General features: G+C 34.8%; 1 protein-coding gene across 1 annotated transcript in view; it reads right to left on the bottom strand.

The window, feature by feature from the left end:
- Positions 1-503: 503 nt before the first annotated feature.
- LOC128556114 (protein O-mannosyl-transferase TMTC2-like) overlaps positions 504-14,412 on the bottom strand; it is a 41,313-nt gene continuing 27,404 nt past the window's right edge. Inside the window, exons 5-6 of the mRNA XM_053540031.1 lie at positions 12,711-12,814; positions 504-580 (exon numbers count right to left, since the gene is read on the bottom strand). Of these exons, the coding sequence (XP_053396006.1) occupies positions 504-580; positions 12,711-12,814 (181 nt within the window). The remainder of the gene's footprint in view (positions 581-12,710; positions 12,815-14,412) is intronic.

Genomic DNA, 14,412 nt, shown 5'->3' with positions numbered 1-14,412 from the left:
AATTTGTGCAAATCAGTGAGCGTAATTCTTGAATTTTGCCAGCTGAAAAAAATACCAACATTTTGCTGAGTCACAGTAAAAGAGGCTGTTTATCATAAAATATAGATAAAATACTGCCATGTAATTAAAACTGGAAAGCGAGTCTACTGTGTTAAAATATCATCAATCAATGTGTACTGTGTAAAAACATCATCAATGGAAGTACATTTAAAGTAGATGGATACTGAAATTTGAAGAAATACCGTCATTTTTCGCATCATAAAAATTTGCAAGCACATCGAAAGACAATTCATATTTTTCATTTTTCAATGGCATTTTTTGAGTTCTAATGCAAGTGTTAAGTTCCAGAACTTTGTATTAAAGTAAAAGATTTTCTTAAGTGATAATGAAGCTCTAAATTCAGTTAAATGTACTTTCCTGTGTATATTTTCTTTTAATAATATTTTGCATGTAAGACAAAACTCTGAATACTCTTCCAATAGTAAAAAAAAATCACTGTTTGATCATGTGACTTCACTGCTCTTCAACTGCGAAGGTAGACTTTGTCTACTTCTTAGTACCAATATATGACCCTTCTGTACTAAAGTACAAAAAGATATCATAAATAAATCAGTGTCATTAAATAAAGATAAACTAGAGCTATCACTAAAGGTGATGAATGTACCCCCCGCATGCACTGACACATTACATTGCAATTTGACGCACACAAGATTGCATAATTATGTGGACTGTATGTATATAGACTGTATGTTTACAGTATAGTAACAAAAAACAAAGTCCCATAACTATGCAGAATATTTATCTAAAAGAATGTAACATGCACCATGCACAACTAGGGTTGGTACTGATCACTTGAGTGAAGTTTCATTAAATTGTGTGTAAGGGTTTGGTAGATTAGGCACGCACAAGATTGCATATGCAGACTGTATGTACATAGTATGTTAACAAGAAACAAAGTCCTATAACTCTGCAATTTTTGTCGCTGAAAGAACCTAACATGCCCCATGCACAACTACTGTTGTTACTGATCACTTGTGTGAAGTTTCATTAAACTGTGTCAAGGGGATGAGGAGAGATGGTGCGCACAAGATTGTGTCTATGTATATAGTATAGTAACAAAAAAACAAAGTCCCATAACTCTGCAAATTTTTGTTCTGAAAGAACCTAACATGCCCCATGCACAACTACTGATCACTTGTGTGAAGTTTCATTAAATTGTGTCAAGGGGATGAGGAGAGATGGTGCGCACAAGATTGTGTCTATGTATATAGTATAGTAACAAAAAAACAAAGTCCCATAACTCTGCAATTTTTTTTTCTAAAAGAACCTAACATGCCCCATGCACAACTACTGTTGGTACTGATCACTTGAGTGAAGTTTCATTAAATTGTGTCAAGGGGATGAGGACAGATGGTGCGCACAAGATTGTGTCTATGTATATAGTATAGTAACAAAAAAACAAAGTCCCATAACTCTGCAAATTTTTTTTCTAAAAGAACCTAACATGCCCCATGCGCAACTGCTGTTGGTACTGATCACTTGTGTGAAGTTTCATAAAATTGTGTCAAGGGGATGAGGAGAGATGGTGCGCACAAGATTGTGTCTATGTATATAGTATAGTAACAAAAAAACAAAGTCCCATAACTCTGTAATTTTTTTTTCTAAAAGAACCTAACATGCCCCATGCACAACTACTGTTGGTACTGATCACTTGTGTGAAGTTTCATTAAATTCTGTCATGGGGATAAGGAGAGATGGTGCACACAAGATTGCGTCTACAGACAGACGGCCAGACGGACAGACAGACGGACAACCTGAAACCAGTATACCCCCCCTTACAACTTTGTTGTCGGGGGGGTACAACAAGTTTGTAAAATGGAATGTTTTCAATATTGCTAACGAAAATATAATGTGCAAAAATAATGTAACAACACCAATGTATAAAAAAATTGCAAATTCAACAACAATTGTAAAATTTGTAGAAAATATCAGTAGCAACATAATAAATGCACGTAAAATGGTAATACAATGAAACTCAGCCACCTAGCTCCGAATATATATAATTTCCGTTTCATAAGATTTCATCACTTCAGTGCAAAAGTAGTTTAACTGTATTTAAATAAACAGGCAGATACAACGACTTTGCACAAACATGCAGATTTGCAAATTATAATTATTATACAATATGTTAAATAATCTGTAACATAATTATCAACAAAGAAATAAACAACAAAATTTGAGCATTGAACAGAATTTGTCATCCAGTAGTTTTTCTCTGTTTCCATGGCACTGCTTTATATAATTTCCACAAAAATAATATTCTAGGCCAAATAATCACAGACAATAAATTCTGAAAACAGTACATATCCTGAAAATTTTACTTGTTCATACTTTATCTTAAAAGTAAACTTTTTCATAACGAGAAAAACAAAGCGAAAAAAGGCGTAACTTAAAGAAAGTGACCAAGTTTTTATAAAACACTGCATGAATTCAAAAACAAGGGGGCCAGAGGCCCTATATCGCTCACCTTTATCATTGCACTTGGGACAAGAAGTCCCCAGAAAAAATTCAAGTCCAAAGGACAGGAACAACAAAGGAAGAAATTTTTAACCAAAAAAAAAAAAAACTACAAGGTATAGATTGTTAAATACACCAAAAAAAGGGAGGTACCACCCATTTTAACCACAAAAAACTGGTCTCGTGTTTTCCCTGGCCCAAATAAAAAAAAAAGTTACTAAAAAAAAGCAAATTTTATATAACGTAAAAAGGGAAGTTTTTAAAAAAAATAAATAGTGTAAGTGGACAAAAGGGGACTACCAAATAAATCTGTTAAACATAAAAAAAATTTCAGACGATCTTCATTTAGTTATGGAGATAAAAAATTTTAATTTAAAAATAAAGGGAGTAATTTGCAAAAAATCGTCAATATTTATCTCCCCTTTGTGCAGTCCAACAAAATAACTATAATGAAATTTCAATAAGCCCTTTAAAGACTTCTGATATAAACCCCATTTTGATTACAACAGGGGGGTAATCAGATTAAAAAACTCGGGGAACCTATGATTGGATTTGATTTTTTTGGAATCCAAGATTTATTGTTGTTAAAGATGTTTTGGGAAGTTTGTATCAAAAAAAAACCATAAATGAAGTTCATTGGCTGCAAAACCCAAAAATAGCCAATTTTGGGACTTTAAGGGGCCTAATCGGAAACTGAGAACGGGCCTTAAAAAATAGAACAAGATCTTGTGGTGATAAAATTTGTGTGCAAGTTTGGTTAAAATCAAATATAAATAAGCTGTATTGTCAGACTAGGTAAAAATAGCTAATTCTGGCCCTTTCAGGGCCATAACTCTGGAACCCTTTAAAGGGATCTGCCGGTTTCAAAAAAGGAACCGAATCTTATGGTGACAAAAGTTTTTTTGCAAGTTTTTTAAATTCAAATATAAATGAAGCTGCTATTGTGCAGACAAGGCAAAATAGTTTAATTCGGCCTTTTTCAGGGGCCACCTCCAAACCATAAGGAATCTGGCCAGTTAAAGAAAGGTTTCCAATCTTATGGTGATCCAATTTTGTGTGAAGTTTTGGTTTAAAAAAAATCAAAAATTAAAGCTCCCCATTGTGCAGAAAGGGTCAAAATAGCAAATTTTGGCTCTTTCGGGGGCCGTAACTCGGAAACCAAAAGGGGATCGGGCATTAAAAAAGGGAAACCCGTGATCTTAGGGAAAAAAGTTGTGTAAATTTTGGGTTAAAAATAAAATCATAAATAAACCCCACTACGTGCAGAAAAGAAATTTTGACGCACGCACGCACAACCACAGGGCCCAAGGGTGATCACAAAACTCACCTTGTCACTATGGCGTGAGCAAAAAACTTTAAAACTTGTGCTGCCCCCTTGTGGTACTTTTCATTACTTTTTGATGCTTTAAAATTTTTTATGTAGTTAATTTAAAAATTTTTATAAGGTACCCCGGGGGAACGTAAATTTTTTTCGGGATAAAAATATCAACAGGACATTTGTTTGCCAAAACTTGTTTAAAGCTATATCAACCACACTTTCAAGCTATTTTTCACCATCAGTTTAAAAGCTATATCTCACGTCAGTTTTCAAGCTGTTTTCCCCCCTTCAATTTTCCCTCAACCCTTTATACAAATTCTTCGTTTTCTGACCAACTTCAAAGAAACTTAAAAAATTTTAAATTTTCTTTGTTACTTATTTTTGCTATCTCTTTAAAATTCTTTCCAACGATTTGCATAATACCCCCTTACAAAGTTCCATTCTTTGTTCACGTTTTTCTCCTCCGTTTTAGCCCCCCTGCCTGCATAACTACGTTTTCCCAAGTTATCTTCGTATTTGACATCGGGTTTTTGATCTGTAGTGCTTAAGGTAACTTCTCTCTGCTTCCTTCATTTCCCATTAAAATGATACATGCACCGGTCATATGGGGGGGGGGGGGTGGGTTTGTTATATATCAATTTTCTATGTTAATATAAAAGCGTGTTTCTACAACAAAACATTGGTTTTTTAAACCTCATTCATATCTAAAATTTTTGCCCCGCATAAAAATTTTTACATGCCAGTTTTTTCTGTTTTTTGGGGGGTTTTAAGCTTACCGCTGGACACTATTGTTCCCTTTGCCCAGTGTTCATGATATGCCTGCAGTCGTCATGATCTGCATTGTTCGCTATTCAGTCAGTGTCTTTTAGGTAAAAACCCCTTTTTAACAGTTAAGGGTCTTGCCAAAATTTGATAGATGGAAATTTTCATTACAAAAAATAACGGTAAGGTTAATGCCATCAACAATTTGTCATAGGGGTTTTTCCCCGCTACAAGAATGAACAAGACTTTAGATGCCCCCCCAGTCATTGCTCAGGTACGCGGGGAGACCCAAACCACAGCGAGGTTTGAAAGGGGGTTTAAAATAGTCGCAGTTTTAACCATTGCCACTGTAGGCTTTATAACTAAACCCTCATAAAAAACCCAAAGAATGGGAAAAAACGTACAGTAAAAATGATCTGTGGTAGTTTTTTTTTTTCTTTGAACCTGCCTATTTTGGTATTCAATGGCAAAACTTCACAAATTTCACAAACTTTAACTTCACATAAACTGAGTGTATATTTTATTCCCTTTGTTTATCAAAAAAAAAGCGCACTTTAAAACAAAAATTAATATAATTTTCTTACGTTGCCGAAACAGTGAAGTTTTCTCAAACTTTTTTGACGTTTTTGCCCTGTAACGTCAAAATTGTTTGTGCTTAAAGATATCTAAAAGTTCTCTGCATCCTTCTCTGGATCTTTCATACATTCACCAATCCTGTCCACCCCTCTTAAAAAAAGGGGGCGAAATACACAAAACTTGTTTTGTCCTGTCAAATAAGTTTAACCATGCTAGAAATTTTGTTGAGTGAAACCTTCTCCAGGGAATTATTATAAAAAGGTTCTGCATTTTTAAAAGACTTTTCATTTCTTCAAATTTATAAAAAACCATTCTTTGCAGAAGCAATAAATTTCCGCCATTTTTTAAAAATTGTTGTTGTATTAAGTATTAAAATTCAAATTTCAACCCCCTTATCAGCATTTTCTGCGAATAAACAAAACAACAGAATTTCAAAACAAATGACCATGGTTCTCTTCTACATTTTATTGGGAAATTTCTGGTTATTTTTTAGACCAAAAAGAAATTCAGGAAAGTATAACCACAATTAAAACCTAAAAAATTCTACTTAGATAGGTTCTTATCCCCCGAAAAACTTTTTAAAAACCCAAGTAAAAAAAGGCAAAATAGATTATATCATGTTAAACTAAAAACTTACACATTTTCGTTTTTGATTTGGGTGCTGAACAGTTTCACTTGCTTCTGCATAGTAAACTTAAAATTAAAATTTTTGAGACCTAGGGAAGTTTCCTTTTGGGCAAGTTTTCCTCGTTAAATAAAGTCTTTTTTTAACATGGGGGACATTTCTTTATGATTTCATGGTTGAGCCCCAAATCCACAAAATTTAATCCAACGAACAAGAAATTCCCCTTCATTTTTGTTTGAAAGTTAAAATCCCGAATTATATCCCCACTTTGTAGTTTTGTCCAAAACTGTGAAATTTAATCCCACGAAATTAAATGTTTTTTACGCCCCCTTTCTTGGGTTTGCATTTATTCTGGTTAAATTTTTTACAACTATTCCCTAGTCAGGTTTCAATCATTTTGAATAATTGCTGAAAACCCATGAAAAAAAAAGATGCAAAAAAAAGTTTCCCCATAGTGTTGTAACAGAATATCCTCGGATTTTATCTGTTTGGCCTTGAAAACATGCCTCTTTTCTTTGTGATTTCCCCGAAATAAAAAATTCCCTTTTTTTTCATACATGTACCATTTTTTTACAAAATCCCGAGTAACAAATCTTTTCCCTTATTTTTAGATAAACCCCCCATTCATCTTTGTAGTTTTCTTTCTGACAACCCAAATTTCCCTTTATTACACTAAAACCCACGTTTTCTTTATTTGACTGTTTACAAAATGTTCAATCAATAGATAAACAATGGGCTTTTTTGAATAATTTCAAAAATATGTAATAAACTGTTCTCACTTTTTTGAGTTTCCCCTAAACCACATTAAATTTGTTTATGATTTTTTTAAGTTACGTTATTCGACCTTTATATAAATAGATTGTGCTAAAAGACGCCTAATCGCAGGGGGCCGGTATTGTCAAAACTTGACAAAAATTTTTTTTAAATTTATTTCTCAAATCAAGTAATAAAATGTTTACTGAATGACTTGCTGGTCAACAGTCAAAACTATCTTCTTTTCAAGGCAAATAGTTTGAACTACTGACAATAAACTCATTCTGTAAGAGTATAATATGAACCAATGATGTACCACTGCGCATTTTTCACCAAAAAAACCCAACAAAATAAAATAGTGTTGCTTTGCTTTGCATAAATTTTCAGATTTCCAAAAATTTTAAATTTCATTTCCCCAGTGCACTTTAACAGAACAAAACAAAAATTTTACTTGTTTTATCAATGCTTTCTTCTGAACTTATAATCTTTATAAAAGTATACCATTTATGGTTTACCCTTTGGCCATAGTAAAATGTCCGGTATATGATCGGGGTTTTACTTTCGCCTTTCCCCCCCCGAAACCCGGGATAGCTTTATCATTACGTCCCATATTAGCATACACTTCCCCTGTAAAAACAATATTTCTTTACTTTGTCTTACTGCATTGAAAGATCTATTAACGAAAAAAGTCAAATGGCAATTTTCAAGCTTAAGGGCTGGGGAACCCCTTGTAATCTTTAGGGAATTCTTTACACAACAAATTGTACTCTGGAAGTTTTAAGACAGTAGCCCAAAGTTTTGAGATTAAAAGTAATTAATTATTTCTATTCGGGGGGGCCCCCCATTCCAATAATTTTAGCCACATTTAATTTTCAATATTTATTGCGGTACAATCCCACGGATGACAATTGCAGTCTATTCCAAAAATGGCAATAATTTTTTTTTCCTGATTTAAACATAAAACGTGAGTAACTTTTGCATCAAGAGCGGGTGTTTACTAAGATTTAATACAAAATGTAGATTGTACTGTACCTTCAGTTTTTTATATACATGTGGATTGTACTCATTATGAATCGTATAATTATTTTCAAGTATTGGGGGTTTGTTTCAACTTTTTAGGAAATATGCGGGGTCAGTGTTAATGGAGGGCGATGTTCCGTTCCCCCATTTTCATACTGACCCCCAAAATTTCTGTTGGAGTCACTTACAAAACCATATTTTGGGAGTTTTTAAAAAACCCAATTTTTAGCTAGAAATAAAATTTACGACCCTCCCTAGAGATAAAGGGGGTCGCCCCTTGACCATTTTTTTATCCTGAAAATGCTAGAACCTTATGGAGTGAACAAAAAAATGGGCTGTAATCACTGCAAGATTGTGTATAGACTGTAGACGTACTCAATACAGCATGTATATACTCTGTGAAAATTTATCTCCCATAAATATTTTATATAACAGGGGCTTTTTCATCCACAGACGTGTTTGACTGTGGACGTCTCAACGTAGACTAGAAAATTTTTAGATGTGGGCTGACTTTTTAATACCCAAAAGTTTTTTCAGCAAACGCATCACCCCACAATATTATTTCGCTGTGGCCCGACTCACCATAAGTTATATAAGACAGTCACGTACTTACTAAAGGGTTATATATAACTGTGGGCTGAGTGGTCTGGTCGTCTTCTCAAGGCTTCCCCAAACACGCCAAGGCCCGTTATCAAACTAACCCCTTTTAGACAAAAAAAAAATTTATTTTTCATTGACTAACAATTTAAAAGTTAAAAATTTATGGCTACAATTTTTTTGGGGGGTTGTGGGAGAGGCACACTAAAAATTCCAGGTCTTTATTCTTTTTTTTGGGACGATGTAATCTTGTCAAACTTACAAGTACGTTACTGTACAACTGCAAAAAAATTTCCCTAAAATTTTTTTGGGGACTAGGGAGCATTTAAGATCAAAAATTTTAAAACAAAATTTAAAAGAATTCAAACCCTTGTAAATAACAAACTGACAAAAAATTAAGCACACTTTTCCCGTCCTTTTGGTTTTATAAAAACTAACCCTTCCCCTTTCCCTTTTTCCCAATGAAAAACATCCCTTCCCTGGGGCCCATATGAACAAGAGTTACACCTTTGGCCATTTGGGGCAATATTCTACCTCATGAAACATATTTTTCTACCTCTTACCTATATTCCTACCTCTATCTATGTAAATCACTGTAGAACGACCCGGTTTTACAGACACAATTTTTTTCGATGCATGCACCCAGGATCCTTCAAATTTTTATTGTCCGATCAGCACAATGTCTGACCCTACAAATACATTCTCTCTTTTAAAAAAAGTTTAAATTAAAAAATTTTTAATAAAAAAAGATGTTTCATTGTTAATTCGTTTTCAAAGCATAGCTTTGTCTTTAATTCAAAATATTTTTAATTTTGAGAAATCAACTTTTAAAACTAAAATTTTCCTTTTTGTTCAAAATTTCCAAAACTGAAAACGAGGTAAACTGCACTAAAATATTATCCAAACTTAAAACAAACATTAAGTTTGGGTAGAGGCATAAATTTTAAAATGAAATTTTCAGAACCCAAAAAACCCAAAATGGATCTTTTTCTATGCACAGCTCTTCTTTAGTCAGCCTCTTATCAACACTCTTCACGGTGAAAAGGCTGATATTTACGCGTTTTACACTTAACAAGTACAAATATTGGGGAAAATTTTGAAAATGTCTGGGATGTGTGGTTGAAAATTTTAAAATAAAACAAGCAAAATTCCTTTTCGCTTCAGTTTTTTTTCCAAGTTGACCCGGGGATACCCAAGTTTAAAAGCCACTGAAAAAGCAAGTCTTGAAGAATTTTTTTAAATTCCATCAAAAAAACATTTTTAAAATAAATTTAAAAATTTTTAATATTCAACATACGAAACTTGGGAACAAAGTAAACTGAAACCCATAACCAAAAACCCCGTATTTGTCTCAATGTGCAAAGTACAGAATCTTGTTATTGCAAACTTTCAAATTTAAAAAGAAACCCTTTCTTTATAGGGAAAGGGGAGCGTTTTGGTGGTCCCCAAAGGGGAGGCGTGTTTGCATTTGGGAACATTATAATTTTAAGCTTAAGCCATTTTAAATCCAATTACACATCTCTTGTTTGCTAGATTTTTGTTAAGTTTTTTTATCCTGATTCCTACGAATTTATCAGAACCAAGAACAAAGAGGGCCATGATGGGCCTGAAACGCTCACCTGTCCCAACATGCCCCGTTTTGAAATGGTATGACGTCATTTTTTTTTTTTATTTGACATAGTGACCATTTTTTTACCTCATGTGACCCAGTTTTGAACCTGACCTAGATATCATCAAGTGAACATTCTGACCAACTTCCATACAGATCCCATGAAAAATATGGCCTCTAGAGAGGTCACAAGGTTTTTTTTCATTATTTGACCTACTGACCTAGTTATTGATGGCACGTGACCCAGTTTCAAACCTGACCTAGATATCATCAAGATGAACATTCTGACCAATTTTCATGAAGATCCATTCAAAAGTATAGCTTCCAGAGAGGTCACAAGGTTTTTCTATTTTTAGACCTACTGACCTAGTATTTGACCGCAGCTAACCAAGTTTCAAACTTGACCTAGATATCATCAAGATGAACATTCAGACCAACTTTCATACAGATCCCATGAAAAATATGGCCTCTAGAGAGGTCACAAGGTTTTTCTATTATTTGACCTACTGACCTAGTTTCCGGCGGCACGTGACCCAGTTTTGAACTTGACCTAGATATTATCAAGGTGAACATTCAGACCAATTTTCATGAAGATCTTGTGAAAAATATGGCATCTAGAGAGGTCACAAGGTTTTTCTATTTTTAGACCTACTGACCTAGTTTTTAACCACAGTTGACCCAGTTTCGAACTTGACCTAGATATCATCAAGATGAACATTCAGACTAACCTTCATACAGATCCCATGAAAAATGTGGCCTCTAGAGAGGTCACAAGGTTTTTTTATTATTTGACCTACTGACCTAGTTTCTGATGGCACGTGACCCAGTTTCAAACTTGACCTAGATATCATCAAGGTGAACATTCAGACCAATTTTCATGAAGATCCATTCAAAAGTATGGCCTCTAGAGAGGTCACAAGGTTTTTCTATTTTTAGACCTAATGACCTAGTTTTTAACTGCAGTTGACCCAGTTTTGAACTTGACCTAGATATCATCAAGATGAACATTCAGACCAACTTTCATACAGATCCAATGAAAAATATGGCCTCTAGAGAGGTCACAAGGTTTTTCTATTATTTGACCTACTGACCTAGTTTTTGATGGCACGTGACCCAGTTTCGAACCTGACCTAGATATCATCAAGGTGAACATTCAGACCAATTTTCATGAAGATCTTGTGAAAAATATGGCCTCTAGAGAGGTCACAAGGTTTTTCTATTTTTAGACCTACTGACCTAGTTTTTGACCGCAGTTGACCCAGTTTCGAACTTGACCTAGATATCATCAAGATGAACATTCTGACCAATTTTCATAAAGATCCCATGAAAAATGTGACCTCTAGAGTGGTCACAAGCAAAAGTTTACGCACGGACGCACAGACGCACGCACTGACGACGGACGACGGACGCTGCGCGATCACAAAAGCTCACACTGTCACTTTGTGACATGTGAGCTAAAAACACAAAATTTCTTCACAAAAAAACCTACCGTGTTAAGTTTGCAGTCAGCCAATAATTAAAGGTAAAGTACAATGTACAATTTTTGAACTTTAGTAGAAGGAAGATGCAAGACTGCTTTTGTAGGCAAATCCACTGACAGCACAGATCAGTAGCACGGCTGTTAGGTACCCACATCAACAAACAAGAGGGCCAAGATGGCCCTAGGTCGCTCACCTAAGAAACACACCATAACAGTGTTTGACCGAGTGATTTCATGGAAACAAATAATCTGACCAATTTTCATTAAGATTGGACCAAAAAATTGGTCTCTTGCGATAAAACAAGCATTTTCTTAGATATGACCTAGTTTTTGACCCTAGATGACCCATGTTCAAACTCGACCTAGATTTTATCAAGGCAATCATTCTGACCAAAATTCATGAAGATCAATTGAAAAATACAGCCTCTATCACATACACAAGTTTTTTCTTTGATTTGACCAAGTGACCTAGTTTTTGACCTCAGATGACCCATATTCAAATTCGACCTAGATTTCATTGAGGCAATCATCCTGACCAAATTTCATAAAAATCAATTGAAAAATACATCCTCTATTGCATACACAATGTTTTTCTTCGATTTGACCTAGTGACCTAGTTTTTGACCCCAGATGACCCATTTTCGAACTCGGCCTAGATTTTATCAAGGTAATCATTCTCGCTAAATTTCATGAAGATCAGTTGAAAAATACAGCCTCTATTGCATACACAAGGTTTTTCTTTGATTTGACCTAGTGACCTAGTTTTTGACCCCAGATGACCCATTTTCGAACTTGGTCTAAATTTCATCAAGGTAATCATTCTGACCACAATTCATGAAGATCAATTGAAAAATACAGCCTCTATCGCATACACAAGGTTTTTCCTTGATTTCACCTAGTGACCTAGTTTTTGACCCAAGATGACCCATTTTCGAACTCGGCCTAGATTTCATCAAGGTAATCATTCTGACTAAAATTCATGAAGATCAATTGAAAAATACAGCCTCTATCGCATACACAAGGTTTTTCTTTGATTTGACCTAGTGACCTAGTTTTTGACCCGAGATAACCCATTTTCGAACTCGACATAGATTTCATCAAGGCAATCATTCTGACCAATATTCATGAAGATCAATTGAAAAATACAGCCTCTATTGCATACACAAGGTTTTTCTTTGATTTGACCTAGTGACCTAGTTTTTGACCCGAGATGACCCATTTTCGAGCTCGGCCTAGATTTCATCAAGGTTATCATTCTGACCAATATTCATGAAGATCAGTTGAAAAATACAGCCTCTATCGCATACACAAGCTAAATGTTGACGGACAGACGACAGACAGACGCCAGACATCGAGTGATCAGAAAAACTCACCTGAGTATTGCTCAGGTGAGCTAAAAAATCATAAAATTTATATTTTAAATTTTTATATTCAAAACTGCTTAGAAAATGACTGAATGAAAATAACATACATGATAAATTTGGTCTGAAACCAATGGCCTTGTAATAGCTCTCCAGGGCCTCCTTGTACCTCTTCTGATTCTGCAGCAAAATTCCCCTGAAATCATATACATGTGTAATATATAAAATATTGTACCATAAACTGGACATTACTCCAACTGCTTATTATTTGGTATCAAAATATTCAAAGCCAATAATTTTATTTTTGTTGGATTTAGTGTGTGTGTGTTCAGGTTTAATGTCTTTTTCAACAATTTTTCAGTCATATAAACGACCGTGTCTACTTGCAGCAGTGACCACAATGCCCAACTTTATAGTGATACCTTACTGGAATATCATGCCATTGACACGTGGCACGATACCCCACTCAGTCACATTATACTAACACCGGGCTGACCAGTCCTACATTTGTAGCACTATCCTCCTAATGCGGAGCGCCAAGCGAGGAAGCTACTAGTACCATTTTTTACGTCTCTGGTATGACGCGGCCAGGGGTCAAACCCATGACATCCCGCTCTCGAAGCGGACGCTCTACCACTAGGCTACCGAGGTGGTTTGTTAGATTTAGCATCATATGAACAGTTATAGGCCATATGGTTTGATGGTGGACACAGACCCCAGGTACTTTTCCAGGTATTATTTTGGGCATGAGTAGGCCGGCACCTGGGTAGAACCATCAACCTTCCCTAAGCCTGCTGGATGGCTTCCTCACATGAATTTCTATACCACAAGTGAGGTTTCAAACCTGTAGTGGTGAGAGCCCAGTTACTGTAAGTCAATGACCATGACCAGTTTCAGTAGGGTACCTTTATAGCCAATGGAACTCAAAAATATCAAAACAAGAGGGCCATGATGGCCCTATATCGCTCACCTGTTATCACTGCACTTGAGGACAAGAAGGTCCTCAGAAAAAATATCTAAATCCAAAGGACAGGAACAACAAAGGGAAGAAATTTAACCAAAAAGAAAAAAAATTCTTACAAGGTACAGATATGTCAAAATACACCTAAAAATTGGAGGTACCATCCATGTTGTACCACAGAAAAGTGGTCTCAGTTTTTCCCTATGGCCAATAATAAAAAAGTTACTAAAAATAAGCTATTTATAGTAATGTAAAAGGGAAGTAATTAAAAAGAAATTATTGTAAGTGAACAAAAGAAGGATCTGCCAAATAAATCTGTTGACATAAATGAAATTTCAGATCAGTATCTTCATTAGTTACGGAGATATACCCATTTTAATTTGAAATAAAGGCAGGTAATTTGACATAAAATCAGTCCAAAGTTATCTACCCTGATTGGCTCAGTCCAACTAATGTCAATAATGAAATTTCAAATAAGTCCTATAAGTACTTACTGATATAAATCCATTTTGATTACAATCAGGGGAGGTAATCAAATATAAAATAACTCTGGAACCTACGATTGGATCTGATTTGTCATGGAATCCAAGATATATTGTTGTTGAAGACATTTTGGAAGTTTGTATCAAAACAAGAGCTGTCTGTAAGACAGCCAAGCTCGACAAAAAGAAATATTGTCACAGAAGCAGGAAATTATTACCCAAAATGTTAAATATCAAAAGAGTTTTAAGTTCGAAAGGGGACATAATTTGACCAAATGCATATCAGAGTTATGGGACTTGATGCTATCAACTAGTTTTATAACCCCGAAGAAACATGTTAAGTTTCAATTC

The sequence above is a fragment of the Mercenaria mercenaria genome, chromosome 4 (genome assembly GCF_021730395.1).
Source record: "Mercenaria mercenaria strain notata chromosome 4, MADL_Memer_1, whole genome shotgun sequence".
NCBI lineage: Eukaryota > Metazoa > Mollusca > Bivalvia > Venerida > Veneridae > Mercenaria > Mercenaria mercenaria.
This window is presented reverse-complemented; position numbering and strand designations above follow the sequence as displayed.